At 46.2% G+C, this 23,571-nt stretch overlaps 1 protein-coding gene across 3 annotated transcripts in view; it reads left to right on the top strand.

Annotated features, from left to right (window-relative positions):
- The window catches only part of LOC106580977 (neurobeachin), a 344,141-nt gene that overhangs the window by 259,110 nt on the left and 61,460 nt on the right, over positions 1 to 23,571 (top strand). For all 3 annotated transcript variants that reach the window (XM_045703701.1, XM_045703700.1, XM_014162593.2), the window contains 4 exons: positions 15,890 to 16,007; positions 16,252 to 16,354; positions 17,520 to 17,635; positions 23,450 to 23,562. In XM_045703701.1, the coding sequence (XP_045559657.1) occupies positions 15,890 to 16,007; positions 16,252 to 16,354; positions 17,520 to 17,635; positions 23,450 to 23,562 (450 nt within the window). The remainder of the gene's footprint in view (positions 1 to 15,889; positions 16,008 to 16,251; positions 16,355 to 17,519; positions 17,636 to 23,449; positions 23,563 to 23,571) is intronic.

Here is a 23,571-nt window from a genome sequence, read left to right as displayed (position 1 = left end):
AGGATAGGAGAGCTGCACTGACTGGTCAGAGCAGCAACACAGACTGGTCAGTATAGTGAATGGTACTATATAGACTGGTCAGCATAGTGAATGGTAGTATATAGACTGGTCAGTATAGTGAATGGTAGTATACAGACTGGTTAGTATAGTGAATGGTAGTATACAGACTGGTCAGTATAGTGAATGGTAGTATATATACAGGTCAGTATAGTGAATGGTAGTATACAGACTGGTCAGTATAGTGAATGGTAGTATACAGACTGGTCAGTATAGTGAATGGTACTATATAGACTGGTCAGCATAGTGAATGGTAGTATACAGACTGGTCAGTATAGTGAATGGTAGTATATATACAGGTCAGTATAGTGAATGGTAGTATACAGACTGGTCAGTATAGTGAATGGTAGTATACAGACTGGTCAGTATAGTGAATGGTAGTATATAGACTGGTCAGTATAGTGAATGGTAGTATACAGACTGGTCAGAATAGTGAATGGTAGTATATAGACTGGTCAGTATAGTGAATGGTAGTATACAGACTGGTCAGTATAGTGAATGGTAGTATGCAGACTTGTCAGTATAGTGAATGGTAGTATATAGACTGGTCAGTATAGTGAATGGTAGTATGCAGACTTGTCAGTATAGTGAATGGTAGTATATAGACTGGTCAGTATAGTGAATGGTAGTATACAGACTGGTCAGTATAGTGAATGGTAGTATGCAGACTGGACATTATAGTGAATGGGGTAATATATAGACTGGTCAGTATAGTGAATGGTAGTATACAGACTGGTCAGTATAGTGAATGGTAGTATACAGACTGGTCAGTATAGTGAATGGTAGTATATAGACTGGTCAGTATAGTGAATAGTAATATATAGACTGGTCAGTATAGTGAATGGTAGTATACAGACTGGTCAGTATAGTGAATGGTAGTATACAGACTGGTCAGTATAGTGAATGGTAGTATATAGACTGGTCAGTATAGTGAATGGTAGTATACAGACTGGTCAGCATAGTGAATGGTAGTATACAGACTGGTCAGCATAGTGAATGGTAGTATACAGACTGGTCAGCATAGTGAATGGTAGTATGCAGTCTGGTCAGTATAGTGAATGGTAGTATATAGACTGGTCAGTATAGTGAATGGTGGTATACAGACTGGTCAGTATAGTGAATGGTAGTAGACTGGTCAGTATAGTGAATGGTAGTATACAGACTGGTCAGTATAGTGAATGGTAGTATACAGACTGGTCAGTATAGTGAATGGTAGTATACAGACTGGTCAGTATAGTGAATGGTAGTATGCAGACTGGTCAGTATAGTGAATGGGGTAATATATAGACTGGTCAGTATAGTGAATGGTAGTATACAGACTGGTCAGTATAGTGAATGGTAGTATACAGACTGGTCAGTATAGTGAATGGTAGTATACAGACCGGTCAGTATAGTGAATGGTAGTATATAGACTGGTCAGTATAGTGAATGGTAGTATACAGACTGGTCAGCATAGTGAATGGTAGTACACAGACTGGTCAGTATAGTGAATGGTAGTATACAGACTGGTCAGTATAGTGAATGGTAGTATATAGACTGGTCAGTATAGTGAATGGTAGTATACAGACTGGTCAGTATAGTGAATGGTAGTATACAGACTGGTCAGTATAGTGAATGGTAGTATATAGACTGGTCAGTATAGTGAATGGTAGTATACAGACTGGTCAGTATAGTGAATGGTAGTATACAGACTGGTCAGTTTAGTGAATGGTAGTATACAGACTGGTCAGTATAGAGAATGGTAGTATACAGACTGGTCAGTATAGTGAATGGTAGTATATAGACTGGTCAGTATAGTGAATGGTAGTATATAGACTGGTCAGTATAGTGAATGGTAGTATACAGACTGGTCAGCATAGTGAATGGTAGTATACAGACTGGTCAGTATAGTGAATGGTAGTATATAGACTGGTCAGTATAGTGAATGGTGGTATACAGACTGGTCAGTATAGTGAATGGTAGTATATAGACTGGTCAGTATAGTGAATGGTAGTATACAGACTGGTCAGTATAGTGAATGGTAGTATACAGACTGGTCAGTATAGTGAATGGTAGTATATAGACTGGTCAGTATAGTGAATGGTAGTATACAGACTGGTCAGTATAGTGAATGGTAGCCTGCTTGTAGCCATTTTAAGACCATTACAACAGTGAAAAGATACACAATGGTCTGTTCTGGGCTTTGTCTCTGTCAGTCAGTGACCATGCAGCTCCCTGCCTGGGAAACTCACGTCTCTCTGTCTCTGAAGGAGAACGGTTCGTTTTGCCTATTCCGTTTTCAGGAATATCTGGTTGTGTTTTTTGTATAACTTTCTTTGGGATCCTTATTGTTACGGCGAGCGGCAAATACTTGGTGAAATGCTGAAAGACTAAAATCAGAGTTGAATGAAGGATGTTGAATTTCTCCTTCAAGCGATTCGCAATCCAATTAAGATTTTAATAAGGGTCATGGTGAGGTCCTTCACGCTGCAGGGGTGGGGGAATGAGGGGGCGGGGGTGCTACTGCGACTGGGGTTTTAGCATGGGGTGAGGGGTGTAGGATGGGGCTGGAGCTGGGGAGATGTTGGGGCGGGATAGGGCTGGAGTATACCATAGGTGCTGGAGTGAAGGATATTGGGCTGGGGCTGAGGTATATTGGGATAGACTAGAGGCTATGGGAAAATTCATAAATGACTAAATAGTCATTTATGCATCTGTGAATATATAGCAGAAGAGAGAAGAGAGGAGCGTACAGGGGTTAGGCCTAGTGTCTGTAGGGACATAATGTTGTTGGTGGTAGCAGGTCTTTCAGAGGAGCAGAGAGGGGAACAGAAGAGGGCCTGGATATGGTGTTGGTGGCGGTGGTGGTGGCGGGCCTTTGAGGGCCTTTGAGGGCCACCTTCCATGCTGGGGGCTTTGAGTGTCTGACAGGCGTTTAACTCCACACGACCTGCTTCTCAAGTGGCTTCGTTTGGGCCCTCAGCAATCCTGTTAGCAGCTACAATTACAATTCATGGCTCCCAGAGAGACTTTGAACAGCCAGAGAGAGCAGAGAGGCACCGAGACTGGAGACCCTTCAGTTTAGTGGAAACACTCTCAAGAGGGTGCACACACACACACACACACACACACACACACACACACACACACACACACACACACACACACACACACACACACACACACACACACACACACACACACACACACACACACACACACACACACACACACACATCAACGCAAGCACACACACACACACACACACACACACACACACACACACACACACACACACACACACACACACACACACACACAATCACACTATACAACAGATCTTTAGAACAAGTCCAAGTTTAAATAATATAATTATAATATAATGACAAGATTTTATTTTATTTACTGGCCATAATTACTCCACCTTTCTCGTAAACAATAAAATAAATGAATGCATTTGTTTATGCACCTGTTTGCTATGAGTTGTATAATTGTGTGTCTTCATGTAGTTAAAGGTGCTTGTCATTTGTTTAAAGTTCAGGTGTAAATATGTGTTTTATGTCCTCCTTCATCAAGCCTGTCATCAGGTTTCATCAAGCGTACAAACAATAACTTTTTGTTCTGTGAGGGGATTGAATGCCAGAGCACATTCAAACACTTTCAAAAGCAGGGAGAAGAAAGGCTTGGCATGATGCTTAATAGGTGCTTTAGTAATTTTGGAGTTTTCGTAGTTAATCCCTTCTGAAAAGCCTGGGAGAAGAAAGGCTCCAAATGGCCCTCAGTATTAATTTGATGTGACTCCTGTACAATAACGGCTGGGGCTCCCTCTCTCCTCTCACTCCAGCAGGCACCTTCTTTCATCAGCACAGCCTTGGAAGTTCAGCCTAAATGTTTCATGAAACCTCGGCTGTAAGCCTCTTTGGTATTCTGTCTTCATAATGCTACTTTAAGTCTATTATTACTGTACGTTACAGACAGAGGAACACATAGTGAAACTGCTTCTCTTTTATCTGACTCAGATTGATATGGGACAATTAGGAGAGCTGTTGTATTAAACCACACATTATATTATATTACACATCCTTGTTTTATGTTATATTATAATACATAATAACACATCCTATATAACACTATTTCACTGAAATATATATACAAATTAATAGGGAATAATTAATTTAACAGAAAAATACATGTAAAACATATGACATTTAGTGTCAAATATCAACTATCCAACAAAGGAGAGACCAGAGGTGCGTTCAACAAGGGAAATAGTTCACGAACGTTGGCTAACGTTGGCTAACATGCTCCATTTGTTTTGTGTTAGCCGCGACTGTTAACGTTAATGTTAGCTAACAGTATGTGAAGATAGTGTCCGGCGAACGTAAGTGTTTGTTTCGGATCTAAACTGCCAGTAAAAATAACTACCAGATTTAGTAGGAATAGCTAAGTCGTTTTCAGTTTGAATATTGTCCCTAAAAAGCCACAGTAATCCTGACAAAAAGTAGCTGTTTGATGTTTCACCATAACATTTTGAAATGTTCATTCAAATCGTTCAACTGAAATTGTTACTCTGGCAACATGTTTGCTGCAAACAGAAGCATTGTTGAACTCGCCTCAGCATTGTTTTCCCATTCAAAACCAAGACTTGACATTTCAAGAATAGAACATAGAAACTGTTAAAATATAAAACATGAGAAACATTTGTTTGATGTTTGTCTTCCCAGATATACTATTACTGTTATTATTGTATTGTAATATACTATTCAGTCCCACATCAACTTCCTTAATAAATCCCAGTCTATCTCGCTGTGACCTGAGTCCCCCTCAGTTGAACTAGAACAGATAAAGGGCTAGGAACAGGACAGATGAAGACCTTCACCAAATCACCTCTGAATCACCACTGTCACTAGAACATTTACATATAACAAATCATCATTAATCAGTATCTGGTATATTCAAAATTTGGTTAGAAAGCAAGATTACAATGAAACGTTGTAATGTTGTTGTTGTCATACAGGGACACAACATGTCCCTCTTCAATGAATCATTCTGCAGACTCCCACTCTCTCTCCCCATGAGGGTTCCATGGGGTTTCTGAAAGTCCTTATTGGTGTGTCTTCTCTTTCCAGCAGAGAGAGAGAGAGGAAGAGGAAGCGCAGGGGGAGAGTTCATAAATGTATATCGAAGTGAGGTGTCGGGAGCTGGGACTGTCGTTTCAGCATCTCTGCAATGTAAATCCAGTGTTAGAGAAATGTTCTCTACTGATCAGAAATCACACTGAGGATTGGCCGTTTCTTTTCTTTTACTATGTTTCCCTAAAAGTAAGATCTGTCCATATATTTTCCTTCATGTGTGTCTAGAGGTCATTGACCCTGGTGAAAACAGCTTGCATTAATATGCTTTAATCCAGTGTAATTAGTCAAATTACAGCACGCCACGCGGCTTGTCAGGCCTGTCCGTTTTGGCATGCAGGCAACATGGCCTGCTGGAGTCCCTCTGGACAGCACACAACACAGGCCAAACCCACACGCCAGGCTACCCTCCATCTCTCCTTCCTCACAAAGCCATGGCACAAAGACAAAGAGATGGGGAGGCTCTCTCTCTCGCTCCACCCATTCACACCTCTAGTCGTACTCCGTAGCCTAAGGCTGTCCGTCTGCCTGTCTGTCTGTCTGTCTGTCTGTCTGTCTGTCTGTCTGTCTGTCTGTCTGTCTGTCTGTCTGTCTGTCTGTCTGTCTGTCTGTCTGTCTGTCTGTCTGTCTGTCTGTCTGTCTGTCTGTCTGTCTGTCTGTCTGTCTGTCTGTCTGTCTGTCTGTCTGTCTGTCTGTCTCCCAGTAGTATCAGAATTATATAGGGATGTCTGTTATGGTGGAATGTGAGCCTGGGATTCAAGAAGTCAGAGTAATTATATCAGCTGTGTCCTCTCCTCCTACGTAGCTGTGTGCGTGTGTGTTTCTGAGTGAGAGTAAGACGTATGCTGGTGAGCGCTAGCTACTGAGCAGGCGTCACGCCAGGATTCAAGACGTTTCCACATGGTGTGGGATTAGCTCGGGTAAAAAGATTTAAACTATATAATTACAAGAGGATCAAGTCCAAATGATCTAGTGCAGTCAACAAGCCAGATTAACGTCCTGTTCTGAGCACTGCTCCCTGCCTGGAGGGTTAGCCTCTCATTAGCATACATTTACACACTCAGCTCTGCCGTCCTGAGCAGCCTGTAGATAACAACCTGCTCTACCTTTAACGCAGCTCTCAGCCCTCCTCAGCCCTCCGCCTGCAGGCCTCCACAGCTTGTTGTGCTGTTGACACTGAGACATCAGTCAGGCTAATTCCGCTTTACGCCTGAAAAAATGATGCTCCAGATTCCGACTGCATGCAGGACGTGTCACTCCCCATAATCCTCAAAGAACGTCCGGCGGAAAGGGAGGCTGCATGTTTTTCAAATGATATACCGTGAACGACACAGAGACTTATACGAGTGGAGACAAATCTGTAACATATTATTAAGCGATTCCCAGTGAATAGCAGGGATAAAGGGGTAATGGATGAGGCTGTCGTTATTACCTCTGTGTAGAGGAGAGCGCTGGAGCAAAGGTAGAAAGACAAGATTAATTGAGGACGAGTGAGGCGTTCATTACTCATCAGGCCTTCTCCTCTAACCACTTGCTCTTTCTCTCCTTCGCTTCCGCTGTCTCCTCCTCTTCATCCCTGTCTCTTTTCCTCTCTTCCTCTCCAGCTTGGACTTTTTCCTCTCCATCCATGTATTTTTCCCTCTTCCTCTCTATCCCCGTCTCTATCCCTCTCTTCCTCTCTATCCCCGTCTCTATCCCCGTCTCTTTCCCTCTCTGCCTCTCTATCCCCGTCTCTATCCCCGTCTCTTTCCCTCTCTATCCCCGTCTCTTTCCCTCTCTGCCTCTCTATCCCTGTCTCTTTCCCCGTCTCTTTCCCTCTCTATCCCCGTCTCTTTCCCTCTCTGCCTCTCTATCCCCGTCTCTTTCCCTCTCTGCCTCTCTATCCCCGTCTCTATCCCCGTCTCTTTCCCTCTCTATCCCCATCTCTTTCCCTCTCTGCCTCTCTATCCCTGTCTCTTTCCCCGTCTCTTTCCCTCTCTATCCCCGTCTCTTTCCCTCTCTGCCTCTCTATCCCCGTCTCTTTCCCTCTCTGCCTCTCTATCCCCGTCTCTATCCCCGTCTCTTTCCCTCTCTGCCTCTCTATCCCTGTCTCTTTCCCTCTCTGCCTCTCTATCCCCGTCTCTTTCCCTCTCTGCCTCTCTATCCCCGTCTCTTTCCCTCTCTTCTAGCTCAGTCTCTTTTCCTCTCCTCCTCTCCATCTTCCCTTTTCTCTATCCTCCTCTCTATCCATGTGTCTTTTCCTCTCCTCCTCTCCATCTTCCTTTTTCTCTATCCTCCTCTTTATCCCTGTGTCTTTCTCTCTCTGCCTCTCCATGTCTCTGTGAGCCTCCATCCTCCCACACAAAACACTGAGACGTGGGATGGATTTAAGCCCCAGTTTGGTGGCAGCCTTCAGCTTGGTGCACTGAGTGAGCAGCACCCACAGGAGAGGAGCAGACCAAGGGGATTTCAGTCGTCTAATGGCTGACAAGTCCCTGAATAAGTCCCATTAGTGAAGTCCTGCTGAAAGAGTCCAATACCAAATGACTGCGACCACTCGTCTAGCTCCTTAGTGTAGGCCATCTGAAGCTGGGGTATGTAACTGTATGCTGTGTATGTAGATGTTGTGTATCTAAGACTTTGAAAGTGTTACCTACAGTAACTATCATATTAAAATGAATTTGATTAATTTTGTTAAGGTATATAATCAAAGGGATTATTTATTGGAAATGTATTTGAAAGTGTAAAATATGACTTCTGGGCTGATTTCCCAGACACAGATTAAGCCTAGATTTTTTGATTGGTCTTTTCTTGCTCTGTGTATGTTTTGTGACTATTGTACTGGTGGTGCAGACTATGGTGGAGGTATCAGAGAAACCCCCTACCAGCTAAACCCCCCTCTCTCTTCTGTCAGAATGTTTTAGACACACAGCCCCCCCTCCGCGCTACTCAACCCCGTCTGGTAACGTGCGTGAAATACGGCGACGTGACATAAACATTATTGACAAACTTGGCTGGACATTTGGGGCAGTGATCTGGCAGCCAGCACCAGCGGCCTGATGTGATGTATATTCATCCTTTTATCCCAGTGGTCCCAGAGCACCAGCTCCCTGCTACTACTACCAGCCTCGCTCGCTACCACCAGCCAGCACCGTGTCATCTCTCCACACTCCAACCACCACACAAATGGATAGTGACACTGATTATGCAAATCTGTATCTTATTTTCCCCAATACCTGCTTTAGGAGCCTGCTACTTTATTGAAGTTGAGATATGGGAATGGGAGAGGGAACCGAGCACTTCGCCTCCTAACTATAATCTCAGAGAGTTTTAACGTTTCCCTATTTCCTTCCACCCTCATAACAGTCATAACAGTTGTCATGGCAAGGGAAGATCAGATGGAAAGCATGCTTTGATATTTAGGAAGACTTCAGCATCAACCTGAAAGGGACCTAGTGGGGATTATAGTTGCAGTAAAAGGTTGGTTTGTGACAGGCATCGGTCATAGAGCTCAGATATATGTCTCCTCTCATTTACTTAACGGAACATAGCAATACTTTTTTTATGGATTAGTCCTCAAGAGAAAATTTCAGAACACTTTTCCCCCCCAGTATGAAACACTGTTGTTTTTTCACCATAAAACCTTTTTAACCTGTTTTTCAGTGATTGGTTTTATTTTTAGTTGGTTTGGTCCTGATGGTCTGTTGAATGGCCTCTTGTTGTTTCCCACCCCATGCTGTCTACACAACACAACACAACACACACACACACACACACACACACACACACACACACACACACACACACACACACACACACACACACACACACACACACACACACACACACACACACACACCACTATAATGGAAGAGAAATGAGATGCATGTTCCAGAGCTGCTTGACACGTGTTGACACACAAAATGAGATTTGTTTCCTTTGTTTTGAAGTTAGGGTTGAGAGGCCCAGTGCCTGTGTTGCGTAGTGATTCATTTAAAGAAAGAAGAGATGAATACATTTCTGACAGGATGGTGAGCAGAAAGCAGAGTGGAATAGTTTCACTATAACAGCATGCCTAGCATAAAGTGGAACAGTCACACATGGTAAAATAAGTTGTGAAATGTGTTGATTGGGGCTGGGGTGTCTCTCATTCTTACTTTGTGAAATGAGCAGAATGTTATCCTATCTACACTTAAGATAAACTCTAACATTATAAACTCGAGATACTACACTGAACAAAAATCTAAATGCCACATGTAAAGTGTTGGTCCCATGTTTCATGAGCTGAAATAAAAGATCCCAAACATTTTCCATAATCACAAAAAGCTTATTTCTCTAAAATTGCATGCGCAAATTTGTTTACATCCATGTTAGTGAGCATTTCTCCTTTTCCAAGATAATCCATCCAGTTTACAGGTATGGCATATCAAGAAGCGGATTAACAGAATGATCATTACACAGGTACACCTTGTGCTGGGGACAATAAAAGGCACTCTAAAATGGGCAGTTTTGTCAAACAACACAATGCCACAGATGTCTCAAGTTCTGAGGGAGTGTGCAATTGGCACGCTGACTAGCTGTTGCCAAAGAATTGAATGTTAATTTCTCTACCATAAGCCCCCTCCAATGTCATTTTAGAGAATTTGGCAGTACATTCAACCGGCCTCACAACCGCAGACCACGTGTAACCATGCCAGTCCAGGATCTCCACATCCAACTTCTTCACCTGTGGGATCGTCTGAGACCAGCCACCCGGACAGCTGATGAAATCGAGGAATTTCTGCACAAACTGCGTGCTCGTCGTCCTCACCAGGGTCTTGACCTGACTGCAGTTCACCTCGTAACCGACTTCAATGGGCAAATGCTCACCTTCAGTGGCCACTGGCACACTGGAGAAGTGTGCTCTTCATGGATGAATCCCAGTTTCAACTGTACCGGGCAGATGGCAGACAGAATGTATGGCATCGTGTGGGCGAGTGGTTTGCTGATGTCAATGTTGTGAGCAGAGTGCCCCATGGTGGTGGTGGGGTTATGGTATGGGCAGGCATAATCTACAGACAGCAATCACAATTGAATTTTATCGATGGCAATCTGAATGCACAATGATACCGTGACAAGATCCTGAGGCCCATTGTCGTGCCATTCATCTGCCGCCATCACCTGTTTCAGCATGATAATGCACGGCCCCATGGCGCAAAGATTTGTACACAATTCCTGGAAGCTGAAAATGTCCCAGTTCTTCCATGTCCAGCATACTCACCAGACATGTCACCCATTAAGCATATTTGGGATGCCCTGGATCGACATGTACAGCAGTGTGTTCCAGTTCCCGCCAATATCCAGCAACTTCGCACGGTCAGTGAAGAGGAGTGGGACAACATTCCACAGGCCACAATCAACAGCCTGATCAACTCTATGAAAAGGAGATGTGTCGCGCCACTTGAGGCAAACCTTTTCTTTATGGTATCTGTGACCAACAGATGCATATCTGTATCCCCAGTCATGTGAAATCCATAGACTAGGGCCTAATGAATTTATTTCAATTGACTGATTTCCTTATATGAACTGTAACTCAGTAAAATCTTTGAAATTGTTGCATGTTGTTTATACTTTTGTTGAGTGTATATCTACAGTCGTGGCCAAAAGTTTTGAAAATGACACAAATACTAATTTTCACAAAGTCTGCTGCCTCAGTTTGTATGATGGCAATTTGTATATACTCCAGAATGTTATGAAGAGTGATCAGATGAATTGAAATTAATTGCAAAGTCGCTCTTTGCCATGGAAATGAAAAACATTTCCACTGCATTTCAGCCCTGCCACAAAAGGACCAGCTGACATCATGTCAGTGATTCTCTCGTTAACACAGGTGTGAGTGTTGACAAGGACAAGGCTGGAGATCACTCTGTCATGCTGATTGAGTTCGAATAACAGACTGTAAGCTTCAAAAGGCGGGTGGTGCTTGGAATCATTGTTCTTCCTCTGTCAACCATGGTTACTTGCAAGGAAACACGGGCCGTCATCATTGCTTTGCAATGAGAGCAACTTAGAGCAACTTATCCCAACCATCCAGGAACAGTTTGGTGACGAACAATGCCTTTTCCAGCATGATGGAGCACCTTGCACCTCCCTCCCTCCCTCCCTCCCTCCCTCCCTCCCTCCCTCCCTCCCTCCCTCCCTCCCTCCCTCCCTCCCTCCCTCCCTCCCTCCCTCCCTCCCTCCCTCCCTGAGGTCAGGTTGTAAACCGGCATTCACAGTGTATGTTGTTTCTCCCTCCCTCCCTCCCTCCCTCCCTGAGGTCAGGTTGTGGATGCAGTGTTCACAGTGTATGCTGATGCTCCAAATTACTGTGTGTGAAATCCTCCCCACTCTCCTGGGGGAGCAGTCATATCACTCTCCTTTCATATCCTCACCCTCTCTCTCTCTCTCTCTTTCCCTCCTTCTCTCTCTCCTTCTTCACTTTCTCTTTTCTCTCTCTCTCTCCCTCCTTCTCTCTCTCCTTCTTGTTCTCTCTCTCTATCTCTCACTCTCACTCTCATCTGTTCTCTCCATCTCCTGGGCTGTGGATCAGGCAGTGTCAAGGCTTTCCACTAGAAGCCTATTAGCTGTGTGCAGGGAGAACACAGAGGAGCTACTATGATAGCAGGTTGTCACTCTGCTCCCCTCTCCTTTATAACTGTATCAGTCATGCTGGCTTGGGGCCTGACTCGATCATCTTATTATGGCCCCATCTCAGCAGAACTGACTGACACGCTCGCACACACACACACACACACACACACACACACACACACACACACACACACACACACACACACACACACACACACACACACACACACACACACACACACACAGTTATTAATGTCAGTCACATTGACATTAATAAATAAATACTCTAAATGCGTGCTGTTCAATAAGGCTGGACAGTACAGGGTTAATGTCAGTCACAGCATAGGACAGTACCGGTTAAATTCTGAATAAATGCTAAAAGACCAATGAACAAAATGAAGACCAGTTGCTGCTTTGGACTCTGAAAACTAAATGTAGTGTTCTATGTATGTCTATGTGATGTTTTCTATGTTATTCCATGTGAGCTTCAGCCTAAACACTGCTGTCACATATGTCTCTCCTAATTTCAGCTGTCACAATATTTCTCCACACTGATGTGATATTCCACAGGCTCAGTGCAGCTATCTGCCCTCTGTCACATCACACAGGGACAGGAAACAAAAGACAGAAACGTTCAATTGCATTATGGTCATTATAGGAGAGGTATGATCTCCACCCAGCTTAGAGACCAGCACACACACACCATGGGATCTTAATGTGTGTGCGTGTGTGTGTGGGGAGGAACCTGCATGGAAACAAAGGGCTTGTCTGCCTCCAGGCCCTCCCCAGCCCCACCCCGCTCCCCCTGCAGTGTGACAGCCTGTGAGCAGAGCAGAGCAGGGCGGGTGACAAGGCGGGTAGTGGGGTGGGTAGGGGGTGAGTAGGGGAGACAGGGTGGAGGAGTCACGGGGTGGGTCTGGAGGGGCCTGGTCCTCCCCGGTCATCCTTCCTGGTGGTGGGCTGATTAGATTGGGGCCGAAGTCTCCAGCTGGCAGGCAGGACTGGGCTGACACACACACACGCACACGCACACACACACACACACACACACACACACACACACACACACACACACACACACACACACACACACACACACACACACACACACACACACACACACAGGCAGGCAGGCGGGCAGGACTGTCTGTGACTGGGTGCTGGCTGGCTGACTGGCTGGCTGGTAGGCCGGCTGGCTGTGTCCCAATCGCTCGTCAGCTCTGACACCTCTGACAGCTTCAGCAAACAGGTTCATTAAATGACATTTCTTACAGCTGCTTCTCTCTCTGGGCTTTGTCAAGCCTCCAGTCTACAGGGGCCCCTTTTTCTCTGGGCTTTGTCAAGCCTTCAGTCTACAGGGGCCCCTCACTGCTTGTTGGTTTAAACCAAGGCTTTGTTGTTCTGACATAATGTTTTGATGTGGGCTGTTTGAAGCGGAGGCTTTTTAGCCTGTGTGTTGTTGCTGGTGAGGCCTTTGGCCTGCTCTGTATTTAGCCCTGTGGCCTGGCCTGCCTGCTCTCTGTTCCCAGTCACAGCAACAGACAAGAGGAACCAGGAAGGGGTATTACATCCAGGTAGTCACACCCGCTCCTATAGTTTTTAATGTAAGGTTGATCAGGCCATGCATTATAATAGTATTCTCTTGTCATTTCTCAGTTATTTCTGCATATTTCTCATCTTTCTTCATCCTGATCTGTTCACAATCTCTCCATTCATCTATCTGCACCTTTCTCTACATCTCCTTCTCTCCACCTTTCCCTCTCTCCATCTCTCCTTTTCTCCATCTCCCCCACTCTCCACCTCTCCCTCTCTCCATCTTTCCTCTCCTCTTCCTCCTCCTCAGCAGCTCCCTACTACAGGCGTTCTCTGAGCAGACAGTCTGTCTCTATGACAACTGTTAGAGTCTGGGGTTGCTGATTTGTCAACCTGGGGCAGCACAGGGAGGAGAAACAAAGATGCCACCACCCCTCCCTCCCTCCCTCCCTCCCTCCCTCCCTCCCTCCCTCCCTCCCTCCCTCCCTCCCTCCCTCCACCTGCCACCTTCTTCCCTTCACTCCACTCCTCTCCATCTAATCCACTTCTAATTGAGCTCCAGAGACTTTGATGTGGCAGGTAGGTCGAGCCACAGCTATTCCAGGGAGAAATTAAGGCACCGCTGCCTCTCTCCTCACCTCTTCTCCCCTCTCCTCCCCCTCCCCTCTTCACGTCCTCTCCTCCTCTGCTCCTGCTTGTCACTGTTTTAAATGAGCATTAGCATTGGACCTAACTTCCCCAGCCCAACATCTCACTCTGCCTCCCTCCCTCGTTCCCCCCTGGACTGTCAGTCAGGCTCGAGCTACATCCCCTCTCTGTGTGTTGTGTTTCGGCTGTTCTCTCTCGCACACCTCCCTGGCTGGTTCTCTTGTCTCTGTCTGTGTCCAGCTACACTGATAAGATGGGAATGTGTGTGATTGTAACCTGGGGAGACTAGGCCGCCCCAAGGGCTCAGACAGTGTTGGACGAGGAAAGGGGGAAGGAGGGAGGGAGGTGTGTTAGGGGGATCATTTTCACCTGTCACGGAGGCCTCTCTTGATCTCCCTCGGTAGACCTGCTGTCCCAGAGGTGCTGCACACTAATGATCCCCATCTCCTCATCCCCCTCTCCTCTCCTCTCTGTTGCTCACCCCCATCCTTTCCTTTCCTCTTCCCTCTCCTCTCCTCTATGTTGCTCACCCCCATCCTTTCCTTTCTTCTTCCCTCTTCTCTCCTCTCTCACCCTCTCTCCTTTCCTCTTCCCTCTCCTCTCCTCTCTCACCCTCTCCATTCTTCTTCCCTCACCTCTCCTCTCTCACCCTCTCCTTTCCTCTTCCCTCTCCTCTCCTCTTCCCTCTCCTCTCTCACCCTCTCCTTTCCTCTTTCCTCTTCCCTCTCCTCTCTCACCCTCTCCTTTCCTCTTCCCTCTCCTCTCCTCTCTCATCCTCTCCTTTCTTCTTCCCTCTCCTCTCTCATCCTCTCCTTTCTTCTTCCCTCTCCTCTCCTCTCCTCTCCTCTCCTCTCCTCTCCTCTCCTCTCCTCTCCTCTCCTCTCCTCTCCTCTCCTCTCCTCTCCTCTCCTCTCCTCTCCTCTCCTCTCCTCTCCTCTCCTCTCCTCTCTCATCCTCTCCTCTCTCATCCTCTCCTTTCTCCTTCCCTCTCCTCTCCTCTGCTCTCTCATCCTCTCCTTTCTTCTTCCTCTCCTCTCCTCTCCTCTCCTCTCCTCTCCTCTCCTCTCCTCTCCTCTCCTCTCCTCTCCTCTCCTCTCCTCTCCTCTCCTCTCCTCTCCTCTCCTCTCCTCTTCTCTTCTCTTCTCTTCTCTTCTCTTCTCTTCTCTCTCTCCTCTCCTCTCCTCTCCTCTCCTCTCCTCTCCTCTCCTCTCCTCTTCTTTCTCCTTCCCTCCCCTCTCCTCTGCTCTCTCACCCTCTCCTTTCCTCTTCCCTCTCCTCTCCTCTCTCACCCTCTCCTTTCCTCTTCCCTCTCCTCTCCTCTCTCATCCTCTCCTTTCTTCTTCCCTCTCCTCTCTCATCCTCTCCTTTCTTCTTCCCTCTCCTCTCCTCTCCTCTCCTCTCCTCTCCTCTCCTCTCCTCTCCTCTCCTCTCCTCTCCTCTCTCACCCTCTCCTCTCCTCTCCTCTCCTCTCCTCTCCTCTCCTCTCCTCTCCTCTCCTCTCCTCTCCTCTCCTCTCCTCTCCTCTCCTCTCCTCTCCTCTCCTCTCCTCTCTCCTCTCCTCTCCTCTCTCACCCTCTCCTCTCCTCTCTCTCCTCTCCTCTCCTCTCCTCTCCTCTCCTCTCCTCTCCTCTCCTCTCCTCTCTCACCCTCTCCTCTCCTTGTGTTGGTGTTGATGGGTGTAACCCAAAGGCCTGTTTTTTCTGTTTTTTTTACACCCTGGTTGCGGGTTGCAGACCATCTGAAATAGGTGTTAAAGACACAGAGGTGAAACTGGAGTGGGAAATAGAATATTTAGAGACAATATAAGTTTACAACCTTGCTGCAACATAGCACCTCTTCTGTGTTTGTCACAATGTAAAACCTTTGTGTGGTCTCTTTCCCTTCGTGTTCCTCTCCTCCTCTCCCCTCCCCCTCCCTTCCCCTCCTCTCTTTTCCTCTCCTCTCTGCAGGTCCTGGCGTACTCAGAGGGTCTGCATGGTAAATGGATGTTCAGTGAGATCAGAGCGGTCTTCTCCAGGCGATACCTGCTCCAGAATACTGGCCTGGAGGTCTTCATGGCCAACAGGAGTAAGCATCCCACACACTCATTACATCCCAAATGGCACTCTATTCCCTATATTGTGCACTACTTTGGAGCAGAGCCCATAGTGCACTACCAAGGCCTACATAGAGAATAGGGTGCCATTTGGGAAACAGACACACTCTTCTCTCATATGTGTCCTATTTGCATTCTGATGATGATATATAATAAACTGCTTCTCTTAAGTGCTTTAACATAGAATTAATAAAGTTTTGTTATCTCTCCTCCCAGCGTCAGTGATGTTTAACTTCCCAGACCAAGCCACAGTGAAGAAGGTGATCTACAGTCTACCCAGGGTCGGAGTAGGAACCAGCTATGGCCTACCACAAGCCAGGTAAACCATACACGTACACATCTACATTCACACGCAAACACACACACATTTACATTTTTTAGTTCATGAAACATTTTGTTTGGTCTTATCAATTCCTCATCTATCTTACTAGCTCCAGAGTAGTATTGTGTAATGCATATTATTTTCAGGGTGTGTATTGTTAGTCTCCCCACCTAACCCCTTTGTGTGGTGGAGTGTGGAGCCGGCCCTGGCAGCAGCTGACCCTGTCTGCAGCAGAGACATTTTAAATCCCATTGCTCCTGTCATTGGAGTGAGTAGTCATTGACCCTGACTGAACTGATCTAATTCTCTAAGTGAAGTCTATAGCACAGAACTGCAGCCTGCCTGCCTTTCTGACCACTGGCCACACAGTAAAATACACAGAAGGAGACGGACGACAGTCCCTTCACCTTACCTACACTCTGTCATTAATTACCACAAAACACACATCTATTGTTAGCTATCAGTTAGCTAGAGTTAGCTATTGACTGGCTAGTGTTAGCTATCTGCTGCTAGCTAGTGTTATCTGTCAGCTAGTGTTAGCAATCTGCTAGTGTTAGCTATTGGCTAGTGTTAGCTATCAGCTAGTGTTAGCTATTGGCTAGTGTTAGCTAGTATTGTTAGCTATTCTAGTATTAGTTATAAGTCAGTTAACTAGTGTTAGCTATTGGTTGGTATAGTGTTAGCAATTGGTGTTAGCTATTGATTGGCTAGTAGTTTTAGCTATTACTAGCTATTGTTTGCCAGACTATGGTCTGGCCTATAACTTGACATTACGACTGTGAGAGGTTTTTTAGAAACAGCCTCCATCCAACTCTTGATTCTCACCATGTGTTGAGTTGAAGTCACATCAAGGCCTGCAGGACTCTAACTCTTTGGTCATGGCTGAAGAATGCTCCAGTTTCACATGCTGCTGAGGTTGTCACACTGTGCCAGTGTGTGGTGCTCTGAGCTCGGACTGAATGATTGTCTGTCTGCGAGTGTTGGTCTTTAGCTGGTCAATGTGTGTCTGGTTGTGCACTTAGGTTTCTTGAGTACGCTTTCAAACCCCTTACTTAAACCTCATTGGTTTGAATGAGCCCTGTTCAAAAGTAATGCACTACATAGGGAAAAGGGTGGCATTTTGGACACAGCCTAAGGTTTTTCTTCCCCTGTTGTTGTGCAGGCGTATCTCCATGGCGACACCCCGGCAGCTCTTCAAGTCGTCCAACATGACCCAGCGCTGGCAGAGGAGGGAGATCTCCAACTTCGAGTACCTCATGTTCCTCAACACCATCGCAGGTCAGCATCCCTTCTCCTTCCTTTCCTCCTCTTTCCTTTCTCAGCCTCCTCCTCTCTCCTCTTTTCCCTCCTCTCCCTTTCTCCCCCTCTCCTATGCTCTCTCCCCCTCATCTTGGATGGATCCATGTTGTTGTGTTGAGCAGATTAATGTAGTGTATGTTGTTGTTGGCTGTTAAAACATGCCAGCCAAGGCCTACAGGTAAGTTGTCTTTGTTTAAGGAGTAGGATGCTCTGTTCAGTGTTCAGTTCACTCCTAAGCAGTAATACTGTTAGTACCGTAGGTTGCCTACACTTCACTGTTCATGTGGAGGAATATGACTGTTATTTGAAGAAAGAAAAGAGGGAAAATGGAAGCAAGATCACACATCCTCCAGGATACTTAGGGGTTGTGTGTGTGTGTGTGTGTGTGTGTGTGTGTGTGTGTGTGTGTGTGTGTGTGTGTGTGTGTGTGTGTGTGTGTGTGTGTGTGTGTGTGTGTGTGTGTGTGTGTGTGTGTGTGTGTGTGTGTGTGTGTGTGTGTGTGTGTGTGCACACGTCTTTGTCGCCTCTCTGATCTGAACTGTGACTAACTGGAAAACGAGAGTGCCTGGCGCACCATTCCTCTCTGTGGGGTGTCACATCCCTCGCTCCCTCGCTCGCTGCAGAGTCATGCATATTTATAGTTATCTGTGGCGTGAGTTCGATACATTATTGTCATCTAATTAGATGTACGGCAGACAGAAAAACATGGTGGAAATTCATTAAAATGTGTGGTAATGACCTGAGCTGCCAAAAGTGTCAGGGAGGTGGGGTGGAAGACAGGAGGGGGATGGAGGGAAGAGAAGGAGGAGAGGAGGGGTGGTGGAGGAGAGGAAGAGAGGGCGAGAGGTGTTAACGTGCAGCCAGTGCTCTTCTAATTAAACACTATTCTACTGTTATTAACATTCTGACACTTCAGAGTGTGTGTGTGTGTGTGTGTGTGTGTGTGTGTGTGTGTGTGTGTGTTGTATCATCCTGACACTTCAGAACAGGCTGGAACTCTACCCAAAATGCACCACACCACCACCCTTGTCTCCCCCCTGCACCCTCACACCCACCTCACCACCCTCACCTCTGTTTTTCCTTACACCACCACCCTAGAATAGCACTGACACATCTACCCACACCACACCACACTGCCATCCCTATCTACCCCCTACACTCTTACACCCTAACCCCTGTCTCGTCCATGCACCCTCACATACAGGACCCCCCTCTCCCTCTTACACCCTCACCGAAGAACAGGAACAGGCTACAGCAGAGGTAAATCTACTCACACCATTATCTTCCCAAGCGAATGCCCAGGCTTAAGCTCAGTGTGCTAATGCAGTCTTGTGACATGCAGGACACTTGGGTATGAACCCAGTCTGTTACAGCAGCTCTGGGAATGAACGGGGCATGCGTGTGATTTTATATCTGTAGCATCCATAACACCCTGCTCTTACCCTAACCCACTACCATATTCTATCATCATTTTCTACATTTACATTTTGGTCATTTAGCAGAATCTCTGATCCAGAGTGACTTACAATCACCTTAACCACTCTAACCCTAACCCAGCATCATAATGTACCATTCACAACACCCAGATCTAACCCTAATGATTGTCTATACATCACAGCAGCAGCAGAACCACCTTTCCATTAAACTACATTAAACACTTAGCAGCCATCTTATTTGCTGTGGGAACTTCTGTGTAGTAATCTAGTACATTATCATTTGCATTTTTAACATCCCTATTTGGGTATGACATGTTTCTGTCAGAGGAAGTAAGGGTAGCCCCCAGGGACACACAGAGCCGAGAGGTTGGGGACAGAGCAGAGCAATGCAGAGTAGAGCAGGGAAGCTAGAAGATTGGGAGTTTGAGAGGTTATAGGAGGCTGGTACGTTGGGGACAGAGCAGAACATTGCAGAGTAGAGCAGAGAGGCTAGTCTGGGAGGTTGGGAAAAGTGGGCTAGGAGGCTAGGGGGATGGGAGGCTATGGAGTTGGAAGGATGGGAGGCTAGGGGGTTGGAAGGATGGGAGGCTAGGAGGTTGGGAGGCTAGGGGGTTGGGAGGCTAGGGGGTTGGGATGTCGGGAGGCTAGGGGGTTGGGGGGATGAGAGGCGAGGGGCTGGGAGGATGGGAGGATGGGAGGCTAGGGGGCTGGGAGGATGGGAGGCTGGTAGGTTTGGAGCTTGGATGTGTTTCAGGAAGCAGAGGGCTGCTGTGTGACTGATGGCTCTGTAAAGATGAAATAGCTGAAGCATTATCTTTGTTGTAGCCTCAGGTCAAGCCTCATCTTTCACTGAGGTACAATATGCAAGTGTGTGTGTGTGTGTGTGTGTGTGTGTGTGTGTGTGTGTGTGTGTGTGTGTGTGTGTGTGTGTGTGTGTGTGTGTGTGTGTGTGTGTGTGTGTGTGTGTGTGTGTGTGTGTGTGTGTGTGACACCATATTGTTGTTAGAAGAAAAATGTATTTCTGTTTAAACTAAACCGTCAGTTTGGAGCGCAGCATGGAAACTTCTCTGTCTACAAACCAAACAAAACTCACTTCAAACCAAACACCTATCACACTGCTGCACATCATCTCACACTAAACTCAGGAAAAGGGTTTTGAATGTCTATCTTGCAGTATCTTGGATTTAATTGAAATTGGAGATTTAATGTATCATTTTAACTAACCTCCAGATGAGCTTCAATGCCATACAACTCTCCTTCCGTGGCCTCCAACTGCTCTTAAACACAAGTAAAACTAAATGCATGCTATTCAATCGATCACTGCCCGCACCTGCTCGCCCGCCTAGCATCACTACTCTGGACGGCTCTGACTTAGAATACGTGGACAACTACAAATACCTGGGTGTCTGGTTAGACTGTGAACTCTCCTTCCAGACTCACATTAAGCATCTCCAATCCAAAATTAAATCTAGAATCGGCTTCCTATATCGCAACAAAGCATCCTTCACTCATGCTGCCAAACATACCCTCGTAAAACTGACCATCCTACCGATCCTCGACTTCGGTGATGTCATCTATAAAATAGCCTCCAACACTCTACTCAACAAACTGGATGCAGTCTATCACAGTGCCATCCGTTTTGTCACCAAAGCCCCATACACTACCCACCATTGCGACCTGTACGCTCTCGTTGGTTGGCCCTCGCTTCATACTCGTCGCCAAACCCACTGGCTACAGGTTATCTACAAGTCTCTGCTAGGTAAAGCCCCGCCTTATCTCAGCTCATTGGTCACCATAGCAGCACCCACTCGTAGCATGCGCTCCAGCAGGTATATCTCACTGGTCACCCTCAAAGCCAATTCCTCCTTTGGTCGTCTTTCCTTCCAGTTCTCTGCAAAAATCTCTGAAGCTGGAGACTCATATCTCCCTCACTAGCTTTAAGCACCAGCTGTCAGAGCAGCTCACAGATCTCTGCACCTGTACATAGCCCATCTGTAAACAGCCCATCTATCTACCTACCTCATCCCCATACTGTATTTATTTATTCATCTTGCTCCTTTGCACCCCAGTATCTCTACTTGCACATTCATCTTCTGCACATCTACCATTCCAGTGTTTAATTGCTATTTTGTAATTACTTCGCCACCATGGCCTATTTATTGCCTTAACTTACCTCATTTGCACTCACTGTATATAGACTTTTTGTTTTCTTTTGTTCTGCTGTATTATTGACTGTATGTTTTGTTTATTCCATGTGTAACTCTGTGTTGTTGTATGTGTCGAATTGCTATGCTTTATCTTGGCCAGGTCGCAGTTGCAAATGAGAACTTGTTCTCAACTAGCCTACCTGGTTAAATAAAGGTGAAATAGGTTTGGTTTATTAAAACGATTGTGTCAGTGCTGATAGTGGTGTCCTGTCCTGTTTGACTGGCTGTTGTGGCTTTGCTGCTAGTTTGTAATACTGCTTTATAATAAGTTGTTGATATCACACCCACAGCTCTGTTCTCTGATTGGACCGGCTCATAATAGTGCATTCTGTTTGGACCAGCTAATAGTTGTGTCTTCTGATTGGACCAGCCCATAACAGTGCTTACTGATTGGACAGCCCATAGCAGTGTTTTCTGATTAGACCATCCTATAACAGTGCTTGCTGATTGGACCAGCCTATAGCAGTGTCTTCTGATTGGACCAGCCCATAACAGTGTCTTCTGATTGGACCAGCCCATAACAGTGTCTTCTGATTGGACCAGTCCATAGCAGTGTGAAATTAGAGAGGACTTGTGGCGACATGGAATGTTGAGGAACTCCTCATAGTTCTCATAGCTGAGTTAGGGTTCCATCTGAAAACCATCATCCCACTGAAGGGGAAAACTAAGCTCTCACATCTGCATGTGGGCACTGCCATGACTGAAGTATCCATGGTAACCACCACAGGATGTCCAATCAGGAGGCTAGCCTGGTGGTGTCACATGAGGCATGCTCAACGACAACACGGTGACTAGGAGAACAGTTCTATATCTCTGTAATTACATATACACCACAGACTACATATAGACACTACACACACTACACACACTACATACAGTATACACACTATACACACACACTTCATATATACCACGTCAGGAGACCCCTTCGCTCCTAAACATGGGCGTATACTCCCTCTCCGTCCTCTAGGTCATCAGGCTGCTGATTATCCCGCACGCCTGTCACCATCGTCTCGCGCACATTCGCATCATGACACTCACCTGGACTCCATCACCTCCTTGATTATCTTCACTGTATCTGTCACTCCCCTTGATTCTTTCCTCAGGTGTTATTGACTCTGTTTCATGTCGGTGCGTTTGTGTTTCGTGTTTAGTAGCACACATAATCTCAATTTCTCGTGTGTGTGTGTGTGTGTGTGTGTGTGTGTGTGTGTGTGTGTGTGTGTGTGTGTGTGTGTGTGTGTGTGTGTGTGTGTGTGTGTGTGTGTGTGTGTGTGTGTGTGTGTGTGTGTGTGTGTGTAGGGTTTTTGTGGTGTGTACATTTTTTTATAACTGCTGGGTCAAAAATGACCCTAAGAAAATCTTTGTACCCTGGTGGTGTACAGCTTTCATGGAAATATGAACAAAGGGAATGTTTCACTTTTTCTAATGTTGGGGTCACTCTAGGAAAAGTCATCAAATTTCAAGTTGAAAAAATATAATTAGGTATTTTTATTGTCTCAGCCTTAGGCCTATATATCACGGTCGACATGCATATGAACTAACAGGTTATAGAGCAAACAACACATAGGTTGTAATATGGCTTTTTTTCCCCTGGCTTGGCTTCCCCAGTGAATTTACCCACGCACTGCTACTGCCCTGAGTACAGACCACAAAGATCTCCCCCACCACACAAGCTCGAGGGGGTGCAAGACCGGACAGGAAGATAACGTTAGTGACTCAACCCACTCAAGTCGAGTATAGCGGGAAAAAAGCCTGGAACGACGTGATGCACCCCTCCTAGGGACGACATGGGAGAGCACTAGCAAGCCAGTGACTCAGCCCCCGTAATAGGGTCAGAGGCACACACACACACTAAGGCCTCCACACAGAGAGCAGACTGAGGACTCTATTAGAGGCGGTGTCGTCCTCCCAGACAGGAAGTTACTCTGTCAGAAACAGGAAGCTGACCTGAGAAGAGTCTAATGGAATGCTCTGATGGAATGTTGCATGCTGGGTCACCAAAGTAACCTAAGCCTTGTGTGTACCCCGCAGTTCTCCCCTGTATCCTGCAGTTTTCATCCCTCACACATCCTCCCCTGCCCCACCTCATCCCCTCCTCTTTTCTCTCACAGAACTTATCTAACAGATCTCTGTCTGTCTGTCTGTAGGGAGGACCTACAACGATCTGAACCAGTACGCCGTGTTTCCCTGGGTTCTCACCAACTATGAGTCCGAGGAGCTGGACCTCACCCTGCCGGGCAACTTCAGAGATCTCTCCAAGGTACTGTCA

This window comes from Salmo salar, chromosome ssa20, assembly GCF_905237065.1.
Source record: "Salmo salar chromosome ssa20, Ssal_v3.1, whole genome shotgun sequence".
In the NCBI taxonomy this organism is placed as follows: domain Eukaryota; kingdom Metazoa; phylum Chordata; class Actinopteri; order Salmoniformes; family Salmonidae; genus Salmo; species Salmo salar.
This window is presented reverse-complemented; position numbering and strand designations above follow the sequence as displayed.